Raw genomic sequence first — 26,680 nt, 5'->3', positions numbered from 1 at the left:
GAGGATGAGGGTCACTATTTCTCCGTTGTCAAGCAGGGTCTTGATGTCATCGGTGGCGGCGAGGAGGGCAGTTTCGGTGCTATAATTGCTGCGGAACCCAGACTGGGACAGGTCCAGGATGCTGTTCTCCTTGAGGAAGTGGGTCAACTGTTTGTTGACAATGATGCTGGACTCCGCATCGTACCCTCACAGTTCCTCGGAACTGACACACTGTCCCGACTGCACCATGCATCCTTGATGCTGGACTTCACATCACAGGCCATCGTTAATGAGATCTTTGACGATGATGCAGGACCTCGCACCGCCACATAGCAGCATCTTGGAACTACTGCATAGCTTTGGCTGTGTGACACATCTTCAACGCATATCCTCACAATGCTCTTGAAACCAAGATGTGAGGTACTCTAATCAGCGGTATAACTGGGTCCCTGTAGCCAGTCCACACTCCATCGTGGTCTGCCTAAACTCGTGACTTTGTCCCAGTCCAGCTTGACCAGATAGCCACAGTTGGGACTTTGTGCTTTCTGGCTCTATTTTTACTAAAATTAATTTATTCTTCTGTTCTACTGATTGGATTAAAAAAAAAATCAATTCTGTTCATTAGAAACATCAAAACTACAAAACAGATGCGAAATATAGAAAACAATACATTGCCATGAAGTCTATCAGTCTGATAAATCCAGTTGCCCATCATCTCACAATGCCTCTGTGTCTCTTCTGACTCCCCACAACACCCCTTCTTAGGTCACAATTGAATCAGGTTGAGCAGCATGTAACAAATTGGCCTGAGCCCCAGCAATAGATGTTCAGGGGTTTCCTCAATATTTGATCCATTTTCCCCATATCTTCACCCATTTTTGGGGACAGCCCCTCCCCCATACACCACCTTCTCTGCAAGCATGCACCAGACATTATCATTTTTCCAGACTCTCAACTGCGGCGTTTGTTCTGCCCTCCTACAAACATGCAATATTTTGCTTGTCTACCATCAATTCCAATGTAATCCAAGTCTGTTACATGCAAGTTAGGTCTGATGCGTCCCAGGCATCGAGGAGGCACCACTTTGTAGTAGATTCCATTTCACAACCATATAGAATATTCATGCAATCGACCACGGCTTCCCAGTTGTATTGTATTTCGGGGCAGCTCCATATAATATTAAAGAAAGTGCCCATATGCCTCTGACATTGTGCGTCTGTTGCTATGCCCATTTTTAACCAAGGTAGTACATGAATAGTAGGACTGGATTTTAGTGGTTTTGGTCTTCTTTTATTTATTATAGACTACTCCATTTTTCAAAAACTGGCGTTGGTCACCTTTTTTTGTGTATTTTCACTGCGTTACTGTTTAAAGTGCTGCACAAATAGTTTACACATTGCCGCTGAGTTAAGCTTGACTGCTCTGTGCCAAGATACCCTTAGTTTGAGCACAGGTTAATTTGGGGTTTGCTTGTGTCTTCACCCTGAGAAAAAGTGTGGTTTCTGCTTCAATAGGGTTTTACCCTCCTCAACCAGTAATCCAATTTCTTACAAATGCTATCATACATTTAGCCCATGCGTGACTCATCAGGAGACATTTACAAGAAAGTCCACAGATCTATTTGAAACACGTTTTAGGATACTAGGATGACAGTGTGAGAAAGTGCCATCTTTCTTACCTTGGTATACCCCCATTTTTTGCTGAACTGCTGATGTGCGTTGACTGAGTGTGCCCTGGGCTCCTGCCAACCAGGTGCCCAGGGCCTGTGTTCCTTCCCTACAAACTGTACTAAAGCCTAAACCCAATTGGCATCTCTGGCCACATGTCAACCCCTAGTAATTGGTACCGTAGGTATCCAGGGCATTGTAACCAGAGAAGACCCCTAAGGGTTGCAGCACCTTTTGTGCCACTCTTAGGGGGCCTGTACCCCAACACACACACACTGCCTTTGCAGGCTGAGTGTCTTGGTGCAGAACTAAACAAAGAGTTGACATGGCACACATCCCTGTGTGCCATGCCCACAAACCCATTGCCCTGGCATACATCAGCCACCCCTCTAGCTGGGTGCCCTATGCCAGCTGTGTGGGCACAGGTACATGAGCCCTGTGCGCCTGGGTACTGTAAGTGCAGTGATGCCATTAAGAGTATATGGTGCTGGGAGGTTGTCATTACAAACTCCACAGCACCATAATGGCTGCACTGAAGGCTGACAAGTTTGATATCAAACTTCTCAGCACATTAAACCCACACTGATGCCAGTGTGGGATTTAATGTAAAATGCACTACATAGGGCATCTTAGAGATGCCCCCTGAAACCTAACCTACAATCCACGTCTTGTCTGAGAGGCTGCCGAGGCTGCCACACAGTAGACATGTTGCTGGACCCCTGGGTGGAGAGCCCTTGCTCTCCTGGGCCTGCAACCAGGCACATCCTGGGACGAGGTGCCAAGCCTCCTCCCCCAGGATGAGCAGGGGAAGCTTCAAAGGCATTCCGCCTTTGTGAGTTTCTCCACACCACTTTCTGCACTCAGCAACTCTCCCCCACCAGTTCTAACCCCCACTCTGGCGGGGAGACTGGCGGGAAACACTATGTTAGAAAGGGGGGTGTGCCAGCCTGTGCCAACTCCACACCTCAGGTGGGAGAGGCGAGGTGATGCATGACCCCTGGCTCCGGCCATCTTGAAGATGGGGAGCCCTGCCCAATCACAGCTAAGCTCCTGCCCCGCTCCCACAGGAGAGGAGCAGGCTAGGAGGTGTACCCACCCCAGGATAGGGACCCATTGGTCCCTGCCCTTGCTCTACCTGTAACGCCCCTAAATGTAGTATTTAGGGGCACCCTGAACCTTTTTCCACAGATCCAGATTCCGAAACAAGAAAGAAGAACAAGGAACAAGAAGACCTGCCACGCAGCTGCTAAAAAGAGGAAGACACCAACTGATTTGGCCCCAGCCCTACCCTGTCGAGCCTCGAACCTGCTCCTGCTAAACCCCGGCATCTCCAGTGGTCGGCAACCCCAAAAACCCCGGAGGACCTGACTATCTTGTGACTCTGACTACCTGGGTCTCCCATGAGCAGTGGTACTGCTCAAAGCAAGTAACAAGTCCTGGCATCAGCCCGGAACCGCAAACCCTGCACACTCTGCACCCGCCAAGCCTGGCCTGTACTGGAGTGAATCAAGACCCTGAGGACGCCCCCCCCCCCGGCAATTCTGACTTGGAATCCAGTGTCCAAGGACCCTCCTCGATGACCCCGGCGACGCCTGCAGCCTCAGGACAAAGGACCTCTCCGAACGCGACCTATAGGGGGTAAGATTTCCCGACCTCGAAAGACACCCCTGCACCCGGTGCCCCACGGGCCCCTGTGCCCAACTCCTGGGTGCCTACCTATCCTCCGAGATCCCAACTTACCCCTCGAAGTATTGATCGCTCCAGAAGATCCTCCGTCCCCGAGCCTGCAGCCTTTGTTCCCTTTTCAAGAACGTCACTGAATAACATAGAGCGCCCAACGGCTCAAAAGCATCCTTCACCCAGCCGCCCGAGTGCCCCTGGCAGTGCAACCTGTACCCTATCCTACTTCCCCATTTGCCCTGAGAAAGTGACCAGGAGCCCAGCTCCCACAGCCGCGTGCTAGCCAGCAGCCACCAACGAAGGCCCCCTGCCCCTCGTTGGATAACATGGGGCCTAACTACCTCTGCACCCGGCCGCCCCTGTGCCGTAGCGGGTGTACCAACTGTACCTACCTGACCCTGGGGGACCCCGGAGTCTAAGCACAGTACCTTAACTTCACCAGTTGAGTACTCACCTGAAAACCGATGACTCACTTTCCTGCCATAGGATAACATTGACTGGTTTGGCTCGAAAAATCTTCTGTGACGTTTTGAAACTTTAAAATATTCATCTAAAATCAGCCGAATAACCAATTCCGAAGTACTCACCTGTAATCAGGAGAGAAGCCAGTACTGTACCTTTTAGCCAAGTACTGAACGGCAAAAGTAATCATAACCGTGTTCACTAGTAATCTAAATTTCTTCCATAGGAATCCATTTTCTGCTTACTATGAATTTTCTTGTGTCCCTTTTGAAAACTTGAAATATCCCTTAAAAATCATACCAACTACTGAAACGTAATTACTTACCTGTCTTAAGTAGAGATCCCAGTGCTGGACCTAGGAGCCCAGTACTGGATTACAAAAGTAACGAGAACGTACTGTCCCTGTAACCTGAATTTTCTCCCATTGGATAACTTTGCTAGATTTTCACTGAAAAGTTTCTAAGTGTGAACTTTGAAAATACCATTTTATTCTTTAAAAATCATTGTAATAACTAAAACCTTTTTACTAAACTGCTTTCAGCTTAGACCCCAGGACTGAATCTAGGACCCAGCCCTGGAGTTACAAAAGTAATCGATAAAGTAATCAGCTGCATTTACGTAGAAAAACCCATTGAGCTCAATGTTAGATTGTGTTTAGAATTGTGTTGCCTACTGCAACCCCTGTACCAGTTGTGTTTACAAAGTTAGTTCCTTTCTGCAAAGTAATCACTGGAGAACTCTCATAATTAAGAAAAGTATATTTTCGATACCTGTTGGTTCTAAAAATAAAACAACTATATCTTTTGATATAAAAACAACTGGCCTGGAGTTCAGTCCTTGAGTGTGTGAAACCTTTTGATGTCTGAGTGTGTACAACAAATGCTTTACACTGTCCTCTGGTACTGCCTTACTGCTCGATCAAGCTACCACTTTTGAGAGTAAGGTCAGCCCTGACTTTAACCTCTGTTATACCTCTAGGGTTGGTGGTCTCTATACACACTGTACCTTACTTTGGCCCAGTACATATAGAGCCACTTTCTCACAGACAGGGATGCACATTTATGAACTACTGTTCATCTTTGATTTTTGGGGACTAGAAACTGCAACTTGATGAAATATAGCCTCTAGAAACAATTGCTTACCAGGAAGCAAAGGTGATTGTTGCATTTGCTTGGGGGACCATTTGATGGACTTGGCAACATATAGTTTCTGGTATTCTCAAAACTTATCTCCGTAGCAGAGGTAACTTCTATCAAGATTCTCTCTTGTCTTTCCTTTTTGTACTTTGAGGAAAGGCTGTGTTGATTTGCATAGTTAAAATAACAAGCATTTATGAAATCAGATAACAGAGCATTACAAGACCTTAAATTCTCTTTAGAAAATCTTAGGACCTAAATATTGTGGATAAGGGCTCATTGACATGAGAAATCTCTGACAGTCCATCATCTACCAGGAAAGCACAATTAAAAAATAGAATTAATAAAGCTTATCTTTCTAGATTCCTTACATTTCTACAGGATAATGGGGCAGATTTATGATGACTGGCGCATCCCCAGGGATGCGCCAGTCATCTTGCGCCGCTGCTCCGCCACCCATGGTGCGCCGCATTTACAATGCGGCGCACCATGGGGCAAAAACGGCACAGATGTGTGACGCATCTGTGCCGTAAAGGTGGCGCATTGCTGGAGCTGCGTCGCAAGCGCGACGCACCTCCAGCACTACTCGGGGGTGACCCATCTCCACAATGCTGCGTCAAGACCTACGCCTGCTTCAAGCAGGCGCAGGGTTTTGACGCAGCATTGTCCTGAAAGTGACTGAGTGAAATCTCATAGATTTCACTCAGCCACTTTTAGGAGGCGTTCCTGCGCAGGAACGCCCCCCCTGTGCAGGAACGCCTCCTTATGGCGCAGGGCTTTACAACGTGACGCATCTCCCTGCGGGCCCCCAGAGTGAAGCAGAGTAGGTGTATGCACACGGGGGGGTACCCCCCCACATTTGCATTAACAAAGCGGCAGGCACCGCGCTGTGCCTGCCGCTTTGTTAATGTAAATGCTGCAAATCATTTTTAGTATTGTGGCGGGCGGTGCAGAGTGCACCGCCCGCCACAATACTAAAAATACAGGATGTGCCCGCCACTGTGGCGGGCACATCCTAATACCCCCCACGGGACCCCCGCCCTTATGGCGGGCGGTCCCGTTTGCCGCTAGGGTGGTGGGTGGGCAAAGCCCGCCTGCCATCCTAAAGGACCCCTGAGTATCTGAAGAGCAGTTTTGTTCCATGGACTTAACTTTTATAGACAATTTTGACTCAAACAAGATTTTCTGTAGATATATGTGCCAGCATAATATTATCTGTAGCCCTATGGTAGAATCTCATTTTGTAAAATATCAAACTTATTGAGTAAAAACTAAGGGGTTTTACCTGTAGATCCAGGTGTATAGATGGTTTTATCTGCCTGGATAAATATGATTCCACTTTGAAAGGAAACGAGGACCACTTTCTCCATATGGCAGGCAGTAGATTTGGCGATGACGTAGACATACTGTTTGAGTTTGGAATCTTCCTTCATGTCTTTAGCATGAACCTATATAAAGAAAAGACTAGGACTAAGTCTCCCCATTAGTACCAATTAGCCATTCAAAAAAGTGTATTAGTCAAATGTTTCCTAATCTAAATTAACTGAACCATGGGTGTTTTGACTCTATGTTGTCAATTATGGCTGGTTGTGGTCCTGTGATCAGTTCAGTATTTCCAAAGAGTAACCAGACTTTCTCCATTTGTTAGGTTCTAAACTTCATCAGAACATGCCTTTAGAATTCTAGATCATAGGAATATTTAACAATGCTGTGCAGTGTATGGCCTTCATCCATGCCCTACTGTCCCCTGCCTGGAACAGTTTATTCGGCATCCACTCACCAGTATCTCTGACATTCCCTGGTACCCATTTCCGCTGTTGAGAGCGATGTTGGCAGTAAAAAGGCTTTTTCTCTTCTGTGGAAAGTCGTACACAGACAATTCAAAATTAATAGGGATGTTTCGATTGTAGATTTCGATTACGGCTGTCTCGCTGTTCTCCACCCGCAAGACATTGGGGGTGATCAGGATACATCTGTGGAAGTCAAAGCAATGCATTTACATTGTGTCCCTCCTGAGATTATTTGCTCCCATTAATACCCTCCCTTACCAGTGCTGTTGTTTGCTGGTTGACTAGAGGAACTTAAACTCAGCAAGTCAATGCAACTAACATTCATGACAAAGAAAACATCCAGGTGGCTCATTAAAGCATTTCTATTGGGGACATTGAGGTCAATTAATTATTGTTGTTGTACTTGAGATAAAGTAAAGATATTGATTATAGGTTGGGATAAGTTTGATGTGATGGTGATGGATAGCTGTAAGATGTGTCTGGAGCTAGAGATATGTATGTGTTTGGGGAATATTTGGAATCAGGGTAGGATGAAGAGGACACAATAAAGGGATCACTGTGGAGGGTTTCATTCTGATTTTGAGTGTGGTGGCAAGAAAAACTCCTCCAATTTCCGGAGGAGATTCTAACATTGGAGAGGTTGAATTTCCTCCACCTTATTATGCACAGGGTGGAGGTAGCTCCCAGAGCTCCTCCAGCCTGAGCTTTTTACTTTGCACTCTGGTATTTGTGGTCCTGAATGTATAATGGAGGATAACCTGCTACAAGTACCATTATTTAAGGGGGAAAACGTGACTGGTTGAGCTACACCTCAAATCTTGAAACTTGAGATGGAACTGGTGAATTCTCCTTCAATTTTAGTACTACGTCCTGAAATCAGAGGGTGTTCCATGACCTCCTCTTCAAAATCAGACCCGAATGAATAAGTGAATAAGTTACGCAGTAGTAGTCATGTCAGAAATGTATCCTGTAACAGAACCGCCATCTGGGACTGGCAGCAAGAGAAGTAGCTAATTTTCTTAAGCCAATGAACAACACCTACAAACAAATGCATCGCAAAGTAGGAGTCATTGCCTATGACAGCAAAATGTTGGCTCTTGAGCCTAATGGCTCAATACTAGGAATTTTAAGGGGAAAAATGCCTTCATAACTCATACCCCAATGCGATGCCAGAAACAGGGCTGGCCTGCCTGCTGATTAGAGGCATGGGTCGCCAGCGGATTGATATTTAATTCCCATTTCTGAACCAGAGATGTATATTTTGCACATCAACTGGTTTGCGAATAGGAATACAGGTTGTGATGTGCCCTATCTGCTATTAGGTCACATTGCAAATTGTCTATTCTGAGGGATTAGCAAAATGACCCGTTTAATGAATACTCGTTAGTCAGATCTCAATTTGCAACTACCTGTGAATGGCTGCCAATGCAGGGATGGGGGTGTGCAAGGGACAGCAAACCTCCATCTCTAAATTTACTTTGCCAAATGGGAAACGTTTTCAAAGCAGCCCCTCTTCATTAAGACACTGGTGCTGGGTTTTTTAAACATGGTCCCATTTGGGAAGACATTAGGGGGAGAATGCAGCAGGCCTTTTGACTACTGTCTCTTCCCTCTAAGGAGACTGATATGATTCACTCTGACGTAGGTACACCAAGAAGACACATCTGCAGCACTGCCTGCTCCCACCAAGGCTGCTGGTGATATTTTCTAATGGAAAGATGCTCCAATGGGACACGAGCCCTTTGAAAATCAGTTACCACTCCAACCTGAGGGTTGGTAACTTCTCAATGGATTGTGATTGCAGCAGCCGTCGCAAACCGTGGCTACATTATTTTCTAAATCGCAAATAGGAGAAGTATGCCTCCTCCAGCCCCCTTCGATTTGCGATTCTGTAAGGACCTCAAAGCTCTTCACGAGTTATAATGAATTTTCTGACTCATAAAAGGGCTTTTGTACATTAAGAAACATCTTTTTTATGATTACAACTCCTCCACACAGGCCACCTTCACTTCACAAAGACAATTGAGGTCCTAGACGAAACATGCAAATGATACCTTTGACCAAAGATAAAGCACAGGTCATGTGGCTAAAAACACAGGTGGCTAAAGCAAGGGGATCTGAGTTCATAAATAGGGATGGGCGAAATCCTTTTTTTTCAATATGCAGTAAGAAGATCCAAAACTGGAGGCAATACTGCTGCTTCCGCATGTGCCTGCTCTGGAATAAAAAAAGGGAGAAATGCAGGTAAAATGTGTATTGAAGAAAGAAGTCCTCATTCGGCATAGTGTGACATGCTCAAAATAAGGAATTTTCGTGGCATTCATCACTGTCAGGGGCGTGCCAATGTAATTACCTTAAGTTACTTACATTGAACAGCCCCTGACAGTCATCGTCAAATCAACTTTCCAGTAAGACAGCTTATGTGTCGCGCCTGCCTGTTAGAGACACTGGAGGACTCTGCGAGCTGAAGTGGAACATACATGTTGATGATGGATATTTTGCTTTCAAGTCAGGGACCCGGGCAATGTATTTACCTGAACACAGCTAGTATTACATTTACAGTGCCCAGTCCCTTAAATTGCTTTAAAAGTAGCTATCCTTTTTAGGTATTGCCTAGGCAGTGCTTGCACTGTCTCTTCAACACATGATGTATTTAGGAAATGAACTTGAAAAAATGCCCATCTTTTTAATTGGTTCCTGTTGCTGTCCTGTAGAAATGCTGGCTTTTCAATGGTGAATACACTTAGTAGTCCCTCCTTTTGGAATCTTGTATCCTCCCATAAGGACTGACACTCTTACTTGTGTTCTTGCTGTACAGGTTATTTATACTTAGAGAGAACTCTTTTTTGAGTTGGCCTGCTTCTTTGCTTATTAACTGTTCTGTTTTTTTTATTTTTATTTATTGACGTAAGAAAGTTAATTACACTGTTCATCACATATAAAGAGATACATAGGAGTCGCCTACAACCCTAGCGGGCCGGCTACATGTACTCACAGCAAGGACAGCTAGTTGTAGTTGGACACAGCCCATCAGCCGACATCCAACGGACCGGCGGCGTATTATCAGATAAACCATATGCTGTCAACAGTGTCGTACTCGCCTATTTGTTCGATAGTATTCTTACATTTTCACCATTTTTTATGTTTAAAAACTTAAAAACCTATAACATAACAACACCTTACCCAACATCTGATTTCCTCTTGCCACTAATACTCTGTATCACAGCATCCTTCCTCCTCGGTGCCAATATCAAACAGCAGTACGCTCTATGTGCACCTTCTGATGAATATATCACTCAGTGTCTGTTTCCGAGTCTGACGCGCCATGAGTTAGCAGATATGTGCGCAAAAACCCCCAATAGTCCTTAGGTCTAGATCCGATCGGCAGCTCCTCCTCGTATGTATTGAGAGTGTCACGACAATACACCAAATCCTCAATCCAGTGCTTCACCTCCGGGATTCTCCTGCTGTTCCAATGCAATGATACCCGTCTTTTGGCTAACAGTAATGCAACTACACAGAATTTGCGTTTTAACGCCCTGAGCTGCGGAACTATACCCAACAGACATATTTTAACGTCACACATCACAGACATTCCGAGCATTTCATTTAGGACTTGCACGACCTGTTCCCAGTATCCGGCTACTCTGCGACAGTGCCAAGCTAGATGCATGAAGTCTGCGTCATCCTGGTTACATCTGCAGCATTTGGAGTCTGCCCTCAAACCATATTTATACAGTCGCTGAGGTGTATGATACACTTGATGCAGATATTTGTAATGGATGATTTTCAGGTTACCATTAGGTGTTAACATGCCAGTAAGCAAGCATGCGGATTCCCATTCATCGTCCGTTAGAGGTTCCACCAGCCCAGAGTTCCACCTATCCTTAGCTTTGTCTGAGGTACCCCCTATAGCTCCCTGTATGCTCGTGTATAGTTAAGATACTAGGTGAGACGCTGTGGGTGTGGTCAGGAGCAATTGCAGGGGTTCCAGTGTCTGTGGTTCTTCTGGATGTGAGGGGTAATGTTCCCGAAGCGCTCTCTGTAGTCGATAATAATTAAAGCTGAAGAGCGGGGATGGGTTGCTGATGTATTGCAATTTGTCCAGGGTCTGGAATTCTCCATTCCTGTACAGATCCCCTAGTGTGTCTAAGCCAGCCCTCTTAAGCAAATCCATACCTATCTGTTCCTGTGTTACCGAAAGTGCCGGGTGATGTGCTAGTGGAAGCCGTGGTGCATATAGTGGTAGGGTGTGTGCTGCCTTGCCCATCAATCTCCAAGCCTCCGTGGTCGCATTTACCGGGTTAATGTCGCGCTCGTGTATCCTAGGGCGTTGATGTGTCAGTATGCTAGACAGAGGAATCGGATCCGCATCTCCCGCCTCCACCGCCACATGCGTCAGAAAGGGTACACTGTGGTGCCAGAAATGTGCGAATTGCGCTTGAGTGCATAAGTAGTATAGGTAGAAGTCTGGGACCTTAAAACCCCCCCTGGCGTATGGCAGGGTCATGGTGCGCATCCCCATCCTCACTTGTTTGCCCGCCCAAAGCAGACTAAGTACCAACGTATTGATATTGCGGAATACCGCAGCAGGGGGTTTGATCGGAATATTATTAAACAAGTACAGGAACTTCGGTAGAAGTACCATTTTTACTATCGCGGCTCTATCTGCCAAGGATAAGGGAAGTCTGTTCCATCTTTTAACTTTATCTTCAAGGGCCGCTATGGTACGTCCGTAGTTCGTCCGTACGACCAATTCCGGGTCTCTGTGGAACCATATACCGAAATATTTTGTCGGTTCCCCCTGCCATTCCAGTGGGTAGTCCAATTGTGTTGGGCTTGTGCTGTCCGTCAGCGATAGGATAAGGGATTTATCCCAATTTATCTGCAGACCGGACTGTTGGCCAAATTTTATGTATTCCCGCAAGAGCGGATTCAAATGCTGTTCAGGGTTTTTTACATAGAGCACCATGTCGTCCGCATAAAGCGAGATATGTATTGGACGGGAGGGCATTTGAAGTGCCGAGTAGTGATGATGTTGTCGGATTTTACAAGCCAGCGGCTCCAGGATTAATGCGAATAACATCGGTGAGAGTGGGCATCCCTGCCGGGTGCCCCTGCCTATGCGGATTGGTTCCGAAATGTACTTGTTTACTCTGATGCATGCAGTCAAGTCAGTGTACAACATAGATATCCATCCCAGAAAAATCATTGGGAACCCCATACGCACCAACACCGCCTGAATAAAGGGCCAGCCGATGGTGTCAAACGCCTTAGCAGCGTCAAGCAACACCGCCACAGCCTTCGTTTCAGGAGCCAGGTAGTGAGCTAGTGCAAACAATGTGCGGGTGTTGTGTGTGGTGGCTCTATCAGGAATAAATCCGGACTGGTCGGGTCTTATTAACAGGGGCATAAGAGGTTTCAATCTATCTGCAAGCAGACTGGCTATTATTTTCGTATCTACGTTTAATAACGAGAGAGGGCGGTATGAATCACATTTGTCTTCTTTTTTGCCCGGTTTCAGCAGCGTGACGAGTAAAGCCTCTCTCAGTGACGCTGGCAGCGTCTGGGCCTCATGGGCTGCCCCGTATAATCGTACCAAATGCGGGGCGAGTAGGTCAACGTACGTTTTATAAAATTCCGTCACGAAGCCATCTGGCCCGGGTGCCTTGTTATTTGGCAAGCGTTGGATGGTGTCTGTGACGTCCTCCACTGTTATCGGACGCTCTAAGTATTGCCTATGCCCATCCGCTAGCCATGCCAATTCAATATCTTCCATATATGCCAGTAAGTCAGCCTGAGAGGGCGACGGGCGCGCCTCGTATAGAGTGCCGTATGTGTGCATGAACTCCGTTAGTATCCCCTTCACATCAGTGATCACCTCCCCTGATTCCGTACAGATGGACTTAATATTTTGTGGAGGTTTACCTGAGCAAATTTTAGCGGCCAGTTCCCTGCCCGGTCTGCCCCCCTCGCCATATCTCCTAGCAGTTGCCCGTCGAGATACATATTGAAGCTCGTCCAGTGCGTATTTGTTATGTTCCGTTAGGAGTGCTTGAATGTCCCCCAATATCTTCGTGTCGCCAGTTTGGGTGTATGTCTGTTCCAGTTCTTGTATGGAGCGTTCTCGTGTGTGTAATTGTTGTCGAATGTCTTTAAGGATACCTGAGGACGTACTGATACAGACTCCCCTAATGGTAGCCTTAAAAGCCTCCCATAGCAATCCCGGGTCCTCAGTTGACGGGCCATTTATGTCAAAGTATTCCACTATTGCCTTATGTATTGTGTCACTATATATCGGGTCTCGTAATGCTGCGGCATTGAAGCGCCATGTAAAGGGAGGTGGGTCATAATGTGGAATGGCTATTTCCAGCAGCACAGGGTTGTGGTCCGACAGCGTGCGTGGTAAGTGTTTGATATCTGAAACCCACGTTAGAACTTCTTGCGTGCCTAGCCAGTAGTCCAGCCTGGACCAACTGTTGTTTGCCGCATTAATGTGTGTCGCCGTTGTCGCCCCTGGGTGATGTGTCCTCCACATATCTACCATATGAAGGTCTTCCATCGCGTCCTGCAGCATCAACCTGGCCTTCCCATGTTGTTCCGCTGTATGTGCTTCCCTGTCTATCGTATCCTGAAGTGTAACATTGAAATCACCCCCCCATAACATGTGATCTACCTGGAGGCCCGCCACAGTGTGCCATACAGTACTAAAGAATCCCGGGTCATCTACATTAGGGCCATAGACATTAACTAAGAGTACCTTTTGCCGCCTAATCGTGCCTGCCATAACAACGCTCCTTCCATCAGTGTCCCTGTGTATGTGAGTGATCTCAAAGTTCGTACCCTTCTTTATCAATATGCTCACCCCCCTAGAATAAGATGAGTAGCTCGAGTTGGTGACAGATTCCGCCCATCTAGCGCCCAATGTGGTTGTGCCATCCCGAGCCAAGTGCGTTTCCTGTAAGAAGACATTCATCCGATCAAAATATGCAAACAATCGCCTAATCTTTTTCGGGTTGCCCAGACCTCGCACATTCCAAGTGAGGAATTTCAACGTACTATGGTTCGCCATTACTCTCGATGATGATATCCATTTTCAAGAACAGTAACCTTACTAAGTGCATCTCAGTCACTGCGTGATTAGTTGTACTTTGCCAAATCCATAATAGTGCAGAGTGACGGTGTTTAAAACCTGCCCGGCTATGTATGGTCAAGGAGGTCGCCATGCTTCTCAGATACAGCTTTCGTAGCTCAGTAGACTCAGATTTCCCCTCCCCCCCACCTCCCACTTTAGCACCCAAACTTTGCCAAAGCCATCCCTTAATAAACAGTAACATCAGTTTAGAACTTAGGTTGGGGCGCACCCGCCTGGGGGTGTCACCAGGGTCACACAACTCCATCCACAAAGTGGACGTGGACGGACGCATATAACGTCTTTAACGTAATTTGCATAGTAATTCACCTTTCCCTCTCCCCCCGCCAGCAAGAAACATAAACAATAATAAGTCATTGCCAGAGCAACTAATTTTAGCACAGCCCAGGACTTTAGTCCGGCGACACTACGAACCTGTGCCCATTAGGGGGATCGACCCGAGGGCCTACATCGTAGTACCCCCTGATACCAGTCCATCAGCTAGTGGTGTGTTCCATACCCCCGATCTCCGCAGTCTGCCCTGCGCCCTCCGGAAATGGCCGGTCTTGTAAGTACTCACTGCGTGGAAGTTCATCTCAGGGTGTACCGCTGCAGTCAACAGGTCGAGCGGCGTGGCTCCGCAGGGGTCCACATTGTCCAAAGTGAGTCTGGCGCCAACTTAGGTCGACCTGGCGCAGCTGCTTATTTCGTTGCAATAGTGGAATGATCATTTCGGCCTCGCAGCATTAACAGGGACAACATGTAGATATCGCAGCTCATCTCGTCAGTCCACATCGCTCGTCGGTTCTGCTCGTTCCTGCGCTTTACGACGTTTCACATGTTGTTTGATGAATTCATGTGCGGCCTGCACCGTCAGCAGAATGATAGGCTTGCCCACGTTCGTGATTTTGAGTTTCGCTGGGTACAGCAATGCGTATTCAAGACCTAGATCCCTCAACTTCTTCTTTACTGGGGCAAATTCCTTTCGTGCCAGTTGTACCGCCATGGTGTGATCAGGATAGAACTCCAGGGTATTTCCTTGATGTGTGACTTTGCCCATGTCCCTAGCAAGCCGTAGCACAGTGTCTCTGTCTCTGTAATTGAGCACTCGGGCAATTACCATTCGTGGCGCAGCCCCTGATTTCGGCACAGGTGCCAGTGAGCGGTGAGCACGTTCGATCAGAAACATCGGGGATAGCTTGTCAGCGCCGAATATGTCTTTCAGGAGTAGTTCGATATAAGTTTCCATTCTCCCAGTGTTGGTGGATTCCGGCAGGCCCGATATTCTAAGGTTGTTCCGCCTGGACCTGGCTTCTTGGTCCTCCACCTTAGCGCGCAGGGTCTCCACCGTCTTCTCCAAGCCCCCACAGATCTTCGAGGTGGTGTTGTGCTCATCTTCCACTTTGGAAATCCTCTGTTCCGCTTCTACAATCCGCTTGTCGTGCTTTTCAATTTTGGCCGCCATGTTGTCCACTCTTTGCACCACGCTATCTAGTTTGCCATTCATCTCCTGCAGGCTCTGCTGGATCGCTCGCAGCACCGTCTCCATGCCCGACCCTTCCGCCATTCCTCCCTCGCCTTCCAATTCCGGGGGGGGAGCTGTGGTTTTCTGCTGCTTTTTCGTCTCGAATGGGAGCTTGGTTTGTTGTTTCTCCGGCCTTCCCATGCTCCACTGCGACGGGGGCGTTGTAGAAGTTGTCGCCCTCGGGCTGCTTGTTGGTGCCCTGTTAGTCGCAGGGGTATCGTGGGGTGTTGGCGTCTTGGTGCCCCACCTCGGGGTACGTCTATTCATTTGCCCCTGCGGCCTCAAGGAGCGTCGTCAATGGCGCAGTTATGGGTGCTGCCGTAAGACGCCAGGATCCCTACATTCGCTGTGGCAGGCGTAAGTAGTGGCCCTCAGAGTCTGGATGATGCTGGGCGTTGCCACGTGGTATGGGTCTGCACCCGAGCGCTCTCCTGAGCCCTGCGGCGCCTCGGTAGGGTCCAAGCGCTTCTGCGCCCTGGGCTCCAGCTTCCACCCCCCCTGGGCACTCAGCGCGGGCGGCGCGCAATATATGGATCAGCGGGTATGCGGCATCCCCCGCAGCGTGTGCAGCAAGGCTCGCTCACCTTACGCTTGCCGCCAGTGCCGCCCGTTGCAACTTGAGGTCCCGTTGTGTTTGCTCCGTAGTAGGTCGTCGCCGCAAATCATTTGCGTTCCAGCGCCACCGCCATCTTATCCCAGCTGGAACGCACAACAAAAGATTCCTTTTTCCGCTAGATAGGGCGAACACCTCCACGTCGCTGCATCACTGTCCAGCAGGCACTATGCGTTCGCTTATTTACCGTTATGAGGTCGTTCAGGGCAGTCGCCAGTCCTCATAGAGCGCCAATGATCATCGGGGCAGAGCGCGGCCATTTTGTTGCGTTCAGGCAGTTCCCGGGGATTTCGCTGATTATTCGTCTATCAGCCCTTGGTCTGCTACATTAGTGCCGTAGAAGTGTCGGCCTCATGTTCCGATGACCATAGATGTCATTTGGTCACTTCAGTGGCGGGTTTGCAAGGCGAAAGGAGTTCCGCGGTTGCGTCCGTCCGGCGGAGCTGACACTTCAGCCAGCCATCCCGCAGTGCGCCCTCTAGCGCCCCCCAACTGTTCTGTTTTTACAATTAATCTTTGGTCACTTTTTTTACGTGCCTGCCATCCTTTTATCTCCTCATGCCTCTCCCTCACCTCTCCAACAACACTGCTTTTGGTTGCTTCATGTCCCTTAATGTCCCTGTGCCTCCTCCTCACCCCTCCGCAAACACTGCTTGCAGGCCCCCACCACTCCTCCAAGCCGACTGCTGTTTTGCTAGTTTTTTGGTTACTTTATGCATAATTTGCAGTGCAGCGCCCGTTTTTTACATGACACGCTTTTATTTATATAGCACGCATAGCCATGGGCTCTGGGGGAAATTAAACAATCAGAACATTATTTCAGGACAATGAACCAATGCCAGACTTGAACACTTATCCCAGCTCACCAGGCAGCATCTCTCACCGCTGCTCCATATCCTTTGCCTAGGTATGTTTCAGGATGCAGTACTATATATGGCCAAAAGAGGTTCCAATTGACACCTAGTGACAGCCTGTTGTACTGCACCCTCACAACAATGCTTTTTTTAAATGTGGAGTCTGAACTGTAACATTTTTTTTTAACATAGTTTTTATTAGAAGGTATCAGCATAATACATCGTAGGGTATATTTTTAGCCAGTACATCCGCAGTATAATTATACATATTACATATCAAGCAATATTATCCACAATTCAGTGACCCTTATCTTACATCATGTTCTATCCATTGGCATGTTTAGAACCCAGAAACACCCATTAGTAATTCTCATTCTATTTTTATTTTTATTTTTAGATTGCCTTGGGCCTTGCCCCATTCATATACAATGCTTTAAGGATATACCACAGGCTAAGGAGCCATACCCGGGTAATATTGCATCAGTATTCTACATATCATGAAACTTCAAGGTAAACTAAAACTCACCTATTTCCCCTCCTGCCTCCCTCCCCCCCGTAGACTCAGCAAACAAAGAAATCTTCAGACATGCAATCAGTTCATCATGTAATCAGTTCAGTTCAGCATACCAATGTAATACACAATTTACAATATTTTTGGCCCTCGGCAGTAAGTCACTGTACCCTACAATACTCTAATACAGCCGAATGTCAATATTTCCCATACTCCATTTAAGCGCATCCTATAGGCAATATTCAAGTATGTCCACAGTTCCAAGCTCCTCCATCAACATGTTCCATTCTAAGAATATAGGAATCTTGCACAAACCGCGTTTTTCCTCCCTTTTTAATTCTGCACCCTCCGCCCTGCCCCATCGCACTAGCTCTCCATACCAGTCCTTCAGTGACGGTGATCTAGCAGTTTTCCACTTCATGGTAACATTACGTTTGGCCAGTATGAGTGCCAGGTTGTTGAATTTTGTAATTGTGCTACCTTTCTTCCCTTTAGGGCCCAGGCCCAGTAAGCAGTATTCCGGCCTGTCGTTATTCCTCACTGGAGCTATATCTGACAAGATCTTGTAGACCGTTGCCCAGTAGTGGCGCAGCTGTGGGCAGTTCCACAACATGTGCATCAAGTCCGCTGCTGATGATTGGCATCGCGGGCACACATCTGCCGCATCCTGAAACATAACACTTAGTTTACATGGCGTCAGGTAGGCCCAGTGTAAAATCATAAGTTGTGTGAATTTAAATTTCGGGTTCCTCGACACCTTTCTAGGGTATTCTAACATCTTACCCCATTCCTTGTCACTGAGCGCTCGGCCTACATCTAAATCCCATTTGGCACGAAGGGGCTGCAGTGAAACCGCCGCCACTGTACGGATGCCCCTGTAGAGCCACCTCGTTAGGTGTCGACCAGTGCCCATCAAGTGCTGCATCGAGACTAGCGTAAGCGTGGCTGGTTCCACCCCCCCTTGGCCCCATGTAGTGCGTAAGTAGTGAGAAATACTTGCGTGCAGAATAAACAGTCTGTCAGACCCTCGTGTTCGTAAATGAACACATCGTGAGGCATCAGGGTACCCTCTTTGAAGAAATCACCCACTGTGGTCGCTCCTACATCGTCCCATGCTCTCATTCTACTTTTTGTAACCCTGCCTAATTGCGTGGGGATCCCCAATAAAGGTATAGTTGGGGCGTACGGAGTCACCGCCTTGGTGTACCTTAGGGAACTTCTCCAGTACAACAACGCAATTTTCAGTAGATGTGGTGCCATTGGTGGAATCTTGCTATTGGGCAACAGTAGTGTATGCAGTTTCCCTCTCTGCCAGTCCAGCTGTGACATGTTTATCTCCTCCAGATTCCGCCCCAACAGCCAGTACGCCAGCCACTGTAGCTGACTCGCGTAACAGTAGGCCTTCAGGTCAGGAACCCCTAGACCTCCTTGTTTAGTATCTAATTGCAGCTTTGCAATCCCTATACGCCTTCTGCCCCCGCCCCATATCAACTCAATCAGTAGAGAAGATAGCAATGTAAATATCTTGGTCGGTATTATAATGTAAAAAATTGATGATGAAAAAGTAAACTGTCAGTAACATGACTAATAATTCAATTTACTTCCAATGCAAGACATTTCTGGGAGGAAACATGAATGAATTTAACAAACATGCATTGTAATTTTCATGTTAATGGCACTATTTACTATTTGAATCATTCAATGGCATGATTCCAGTTAAGTTTCTTTTTTGATACAGCTTTTATTATTCCACCACAATCAGGGTCGGGCCACTTTGTGTCATTTCCCTAACACCTTTTTTTATGCCATACAGTTGTTTGATAGTCTCAAAAGAAGAAGTTTCCTTTCTGTGATATTAACTTTTTTTGGAGTGACCAATAGGCCTACACACGGCTATTAACATATTTGTACACGGATAATTATTTCTACACGACACTGAAATTTTACTTTCTCTCTTAGATTTATTCTTTATAAAAGTTTATGTTAAAACCATTTTCTGTATTCATATAGCATTTTTACAATCATATACTCTGATACACATTCCACATATCCTATAACAATTCCTTTTACAATTCCTAATCAGAGTAAACAATTCGTATATTATCCATGAAATCAATCATAAATCACAATTTAAAAAATATAACATTCTACTACACAGTATTAAAATCAGCGAAAAAAAATCGTTTTGTTTGTTTTTTTCGCTGATTTTAATACTGTGTATTAGAATGTTATATTTTTTAAATTGTGATTTATGATTGATTTCATGGATAATATACGAATTGTTTACTCTGATTAGGAATTGTAAAAGGAATTGTTCTAGGATATGTGGAATGTGTATCAGAGTATATGATTGTAAAAATGCTATATGAATACAGAAAATGGTTTTAACATAAACTTTTATAAAGAATAATTCTAAGAGAGAAAGTAAAATTTCAGTGTCGTGTAGAAATAATTATCCGTGTACAAATTTGTTAATAGCAGTGTGTAGGCCTATTGGTCACTTCAAAAAAAGGTAATATCACAGAAAGGAAACTTCTTCTTTTGAGACTAATGATACCCAGTCCGTTCTGGTTTTCTGGGAAACTCTCTTTTTTGAAAGGTGTTATACAGTTGTTTAATACATGTGGTTACAATTACAAACTGTATTTCCCACAATGCGCTGTAGACTCATCCATTGGTAGAGTGTGGCATTTCACTAACACCTTCAGCATGCCACATTGATGTTTCCAGACGCTGCCATGTTCTACAGTTCCCACAATGCTTATCCTGGTGTCATGGGGAGCGCCTTTCGAAGATCTCCAACACACACTCAAGAGACACCCGGGCCCACAGCCAGTGACCTTGTACCTAATGTTGCATGAGGAACTCCATGGGCTCTCTGTAGGTAAGTACTCGGGCGAATCAGACATTTTGATTGTTAATGTACCACTGTGGCATGCCGCTTGCCTTAGCCCTGTCGATCTGCTTTTAAACCAATTTTTTTGATTTCTTTTTTATGTTGGAGCTCACGTTTGTTTTCTAAATCACGCAGGGAGATATATACACCTACCATTGATGGGCCCTTGACTCATGGCCCCAGTTCATCCCAGCAATATGACCATGCTCCTAAATTACTCTTGTCTGTGCCCAGCTCTGTTATGTTGATAGTTATGTCTATTCCATATGGGCCCTTGCTCCTAGTAGATGCCTGGGTTTTTTCTACTCAGCCCTTTTTTCACTTCTACAATACTCCCTACTGACAATATTAACAGCATAATTTTGATGCACCTGCCCCTCCTTTTAATAGCTTTGCTACTTGCTTGTCGGCAGCTGGGATTATGTGGAGAATGAAAGCTGCCAGGTTAGGGCAACACCAGCAGTCCAAGTCACAGAGCTTTTTTCCACCTATACTTTTGAACTTGAGAAACTGACACACAGTCACACTTACTCCCAGAAAGATGTGTGATGATCATATCTCATGTTATGTTAACAGCCTTGGGCATGTCAAAGTCTTTTAATTAATCTGATTGGAAATCCTGGGATAGAGAAGTACACAGATAGGTCAGAGTGGAGTGTTCCAAGCCAAGAATTGATGAGAAGGAGTGTGCCACCCTGAATCTGGACCCATATCTGATTAGCTATTTGTTTCGCTTGAGTGAGGGCCCAGAGGAAAGTGTTGGAGAGTTTCTTAAAGATATGCCAAGACAAACTCTTGAATGTTTTTGGCCCTTTGGCCAGAATTTTGGATATGGTATTGGAGGCTTATGTTAATGAAGAGCATGTAGATTTGGATTTATTGAGAGGATGGAGCCAAAGGGTGGTGGTCCTTTTGGGAAACGCTAATGTGGGTTTATGGTAAGAAAGAAGGAGAGCTATCCTAATGAAGAATAATCCAAAACTGGGGGACATGGCACAAAAAGAGCCTAGTGAGGATGTGAAGGGGTTATTGTTTGGAGAAGGCCTGGTGAAGGGTTTTGGAAAGTATGTCAATACATTTACATATTTAGACAAAGTGCAAGGCAACATGAGAAAGGTTTGGGGAGTTTTTGGAAGGGCCAGTTGGAGGGGACACTTTACTGGCAGTGGATTGCAGAGGTTCCAATACAGTACTCAGTAAAATTCGCAGTATGGAAGCCAGAGAGGAAGAGGTTACCAATCAAGCTCAGGGATTTACCCCAGTAGAGGAAGAGAAGGGGGACAAAGCAAGAGTTTTTTGAGAGGAATGTGGAAAAGTAAATTTTGCCATGTTCTGTGTCCCTACGTGTTCCCCATCCTATGTTATATGTGCATGATTAATATGCATATGTATTCCCTTATGATTGATTAAAGACGCAATTCCAGTTGTGTCCAACTCTAGTATGCCAGTTTCTAGTTCTCGTGAAAGCTACGAGTATTAGGCCTATGTAAAGCTATGTTGCCACGTTTCACAGTGTGCACGTTAATTCAGAATAAAGTCTCCGTTTCTAGGCCTCAAAAGGGCCCGGACATCAGATTCAGCTCCTGTCTCCTGAACCCTCTCCGAGGAGCGATACAGCCCCCACCTGCATCCCTGACCCTTCACTTACTTCCTGCCTCACAGTGCCCGGCTCGGCCTGGCTCTGCCTGCCAGTCTGCCAAGAGTATGTTATGATTCTAGTTATCAGTCCAGCTCTCCTTCTCTGCATTCCTAAGCTACTGAATCGCATCAATAGTTTCCGTCATGGTCTAGCCTTTATGTCTCCATGTAAGAGAAATACTGTATTAATGGTCATAGAATATTCCTTGCCACACACTACATGTAGAATTATGCATGCACCAGTCTTAGAGTCTGTTAGCCTTTGCCCTGATAACTTTAGGATTCTATCAACATGTTCTCTAAACACTAGATACCAGATATGCTTAGGTACATGTCGCTCTGACACTCCAGACTTTAGTCTCCTCTTCTAGCGCAGAAGTCATAGCCCCCAGTTCTCCCTAGTCACACGTCATTGCCAGCTTGCGCGCACCACTAGGTTAGAGGTTCCGGCTCCTCAGGTAGCCCCCTCCATGTTTCCGCCCCATTTATGACATATTCTGTTACGTTTACATCACATGTCTATGTACACGCCTTTTGTTACACCTACTTTCTGCCTTATCTTTCGCGACTGCTACAAACTCCGCCCACTGCTACGCCTACTGTACTGAATGCAATGTAATTTGTTTAGTATATATATGTTATGCACTGTTATTAAAGTTACCCCCTTAGCGCGCTCATCCCAGATCCTGCCCCGGCAGCTGCCGGGCCCTGCCATCCTATTCCCGTGCAGGTTGTCCTGTTCCTGTCCTTTATGCTGTATTAAAGCCTGCAAACTCAAGATACCTCGAATCCTGACTCTTATTTATTGAGCTATCTGTTTATTAATTATTCCGAAAAATAGAACAGGTATTTAATTATTTATTTACCACATAATGGCGCCCGAACAGGGACTTGCCCTTTCCCCACGCGCCGGAGAAGCCACGCAAGCCCCCTGACCCTCTGCAGCCGTGACGGAACCATACTGTGCACGTGCAGATATTTCTGCTTCAAGTATCCCTCAGGCCCACGGAGGAGACGGAGGTTGCGGTCCAGCATCCAGACGAGGCGGTGGAGGAACGCGGCGAGTCCCGACCAGAGCCCAAGCCGAGAATTCAAGGTCCGAGGTATCCAGAGGCCCACCCGTAACTGAAGTCCGAAGTTCGTAGTCCGTCGTCGTAGCAGTCCAGTCCAGTCCGAGGCCTTCCGTTCTTGCTGCCCGGTGAGTACCGTTGCTGGGGTAGTATCTAGACAGGGTCAATTAATTTGTCTCTGGTCCGTGGGTTTGGGTACGCAAATCCAACACGAAGTGTCCACCTAGGTGGATGCGGGTCCTGACGTGTCTCTTTATGGGACCGGTAAGTTTCGTACTGTTTTAGCAGTACATCTAGTCATTCTAGTAAGTTTCTGTTCCAGTAAGTTCTGTTCTCGAGAAATTCATGTGTTTCTGTTCTCAGTATTCCAGGTAGTATTTTGTCCGAACTGTTATTTTAAATGTCATTTCAATGTGTATTCAATGTCGTGGTATGAATGATTTGTTTTTCAGTCATTATTGTGTTTATCGTGTATTGTATTGTGTCCAGATTCCAGTCTAAGTCATGCCTTTGTTCTCAAAGTTACGTCAGTTAAGAACTAGAAAAGGTCTGCTCGAGGAAGCAGTTCCTGTCCCGCCAAGGGACAGTCCAGGTCATTTTATGTATCATAAGCATGGCATAAGTGCCATATTATATCTAGACTTATGGGTAGAGTACACCAAGGAATTAGAAGAGAAATATAGATGGCCTGTATCAGGCACATGGGATGCCGAGTGCATCATGCGAGTAGAAGAAACATTATGGAAAAAGAAAGCCAGACAGTCACAGAAAGATGCCATCGAGTTATGGCGCAAAGAATCTCATAAAAGAACCGAAAAAGAAATCAGAAAGTCAGAATTAAGTAGAGAATCCTCAGAAAAAGCCCGAGAAAAAGAATTAATCGAAATAGGTGAATGAGTTAAAACTGAACAGTCAGACAGACAGAGGAATGCCCTTATTAAGGGTATGTACCCTCTTCTTGCCGAGGGCTTGCCAAAAGCAACCCCGGAGGCATCCAGTAATTTTCCGCCATCACTAGTTCCGACCAAGCTACGTCATAAACCGACCGCAGCTGATATTTTTCTCTCGTCCTATTTGGACGACACAGTCCCAGAGTATGCAAATCCTGCTCCGCCTGCTCCTGTAAATAATGTAATTCCTGCTCCTCCAGCCACCGGGGCACCTGTTACGGTACCCCCGGTCCAGCCCACAGTGCAAGTACCCGCTACATCGGTCACTCTGCCAGCACGAAGAGTATCAGTCGACGATTCTAGTTTAGGGGCCGGGGGGGGAGGTCCTCCTGGTACCCCGCCGCCACACAAACGTGGAACGTTAGTCGAATTACATGAACGTGCGTTACAGCGTACGCCCAAACAACAGTCCGTTGCAGATATCAGGCGAGCCCTTACCGAATGCCGTTATGATTCAGTCCCAGGCGATGATAATATGGTCATATATTCATTGCGTGTAAGACGGGTGACCGAGTATTTGGACACCCTACCGAACATGAAAGAAGATCTAGACAGAATATATCGTTTCATTCGTACAGGAACAGACCCAGAAAGTATTGGCGAAGCCATGTCTCAAAGGAAAGCTGAGACCCAGCTCATGCTTTTAAAGTTTCTGATTAATTGTTTAATAAGAGAACAAGATTATCCGACTAAAGATCCGACCGAAATGAGAGTTCTGACAAAATGGAGTGATCATATAGCCGAGGGAAGACACAAGACACTCAGTAGTATAGAGAGTATGTACAAGAAAATTCGTAAGGAAATAATAAGGTTACACGAGAAACGCAAAGCAGCACAAGTAAGCGAGAAAGAAGACGCCTCTGATCCTGAAGAGGTAGACGACGAGAATCCTTCCAGAATAGCGTATGTAGGTAGAACTAGACTTTCCGACCGACATTCACGTCTAGAACACAAGAAAGTTTTCTCTCTTACAGCACCAGAACAAGGTTCTCTAGAGCAAGTATTTCAAGCTACCGATCACATTCTGAAATCACGAATCGGTTATAGTGAACTTAGTACTATGCATGAACAAGAACAAGCCCGATCAGCAGTCCGATGGGCTACTGATTCTACCACTTTTCCAGACGAAATAGTGGCACAAATGTTTCTGAAACTGCCCCCAGCCGAGCAGCGACTGGTGGGTATGTATATGATCCAGCACCTCATCACTCTGTATGAGGGACAGCATTCCGATCCAGGTCCACTACATGATGTTCTGAACGAGTTACTACAGTACAGATGGAAAGGTCTAGGTACCGATTTAATTAGTGTCATTCTAGAACAGCGCCACAAATATCGAACGTTTCTGAATCCGCATTTTGTTCACGTCTCACCCCCAGACAGTAAACCATTCTATATAGACAGACAGCATCCGTTACGAGAAGTACATCCAGTTAGGACAGCGGGTGGTGATCTAGAACGAGTATTTGTTTACACCCCGATTACAAAGATGGAACTCTTAGAGATGAAGAAGTTAATTCCCTGTCACGATAAAGATTCAGCAGGGTTCCACCGTGAATTAAAAGACATGCTCCGTATGGGAGAATACACATATCCAGATATCATTAAAATGTTAAAGGTCCTGTTGCCTGCGGGCATATATGAAAAACTCAAGGAAAAGGAATGGGAGGTGGGAGAGAAAAAGATAGATTGGACAGCTCTAGAAGCTGAAGATAATACACGTGTACCAGGTACCGGTCTAGGAGATAAATGTAAAGAATTACCGGAACTGTTAATACAAGTTTTGCCAAGATTACTAGCCACGAAAAAGGAAGACTGGGATGCAATCTCAGCCTGTAAACAGAAACCAGACGAAGACACTAGTGATTTTTATTCTAGATTCGAGAAATGTTTTAATATTAACAGTGGTTTGAAGACAAGTAGCGAGTCATACCCTCATCTTTTTGTTACTAAACTAGTCGAGAATTCAAGCCCACAAGTTAAAAATCGAGTTCTGAAAGTCGAAAGTACCTGGCAAGCTAATACTCCGTCCCAAATGTTACAGATGCTCCAGTATCACCAGAATAGAATCAGAGAAGAGCAAGATCACGAAAGGAAACGTATGAAAGACACGAAAATGAAAGTATTAGTTGCACAATCTGTTCCTCAAGACAGTCAGAAGAGGGGTACGAATCAAGCCAGTCATCCTGCAATTCCTGTTAAAGGGACCAGCAATTATTGTAAACAGCCAGGTCATTTTATAAACGAGTGTGCAGTTCTGAAACACAACATAGCTACCGGTAAGACTAAAGAAAGACCACGTCCGCCTAGACAAGAACAAGTTACACAGACTTCCCGGTTATCACAGAATGCACAACAGACAGTTACAGTACCGCAGCCTATAGCTGCAACACAGCATGTTACACAGCAGATGTACCAGTATGCACAGTCCGAGTATCCAGAGTACCAGCAGTATTCATGAAACAGCCTAGAGAGGGAGGTAGGCTTGCCTCTCATCGAGATACCTGTAGATCAAGAGGGTCCCTATGTTCACAGTCAAGTATTAGGGAAAGACAGAAAGTTTCTGATTGATACAGGGGCAAGTAGGACTACTATCAGTCATGACGAGGTTCCAGGGGCTCCGCTCTCAGGCTCTAGAAATGTTTCCCTTGGATTTTCAGGAAAGCCAATTGTAAACGAGATTTCCAAACCAGTTTCTCTAGAAGTAGGTCCATTGTCCCGAACTACTGATTTGTTACTCACGAAATCATGTCCAGAAAATTTGTTAGGTATTAAGA

The 26,680-nt window shown here is 46.0% G+C and overlaps 1 protein-coding gene across 1 annotated transcript in view; it reads right to left on the bottom strand.

Moving 5' to 3' along the window:
* The window catches only part of LOC144826880 (A.superbus venom factor 1-like), a 1,649,148-nt gene that overhangs the window by 1,602,237 nt on the left and 20,231 nt on the right, over nt 1–26,680 (bottom strand). Inside the window, exons 2-3 of the mRNA XM_078685340.1 lie at nt 6,705–6,897; nt 6,210–6,372 (exon numbers count right to left, since the gene is read on the bottom strand). Of these exons, the coding sequence (XP_078541466.1) occupies nt 6,210–6,372; nt 6,705–6,897 (356 nt within the window). The remainder of the gene's footprint in view (nt 1–6,209; nt 6,373–6,704; nt 6,898–26,680) is intronic.

Source organism: Lissotriton helveticus, chromosome 1_1 (genome assembly GCF_964261635.1).
Source record: "Lissotriton helveticus chromosome 1_1, aLisHel1.1, whole genome shotgun sequence".
Lineage (NCBI taxonomy): Eukaryota > Metazoa > Chordata > Amphibia > Caudata > Salamandridae > Lissotriton > Lissotriton helveticus.
Note: the sequence above shows the minus strand (reverse complement) of the source record. Positions and strands in the feature narration are given on the sequence as shown.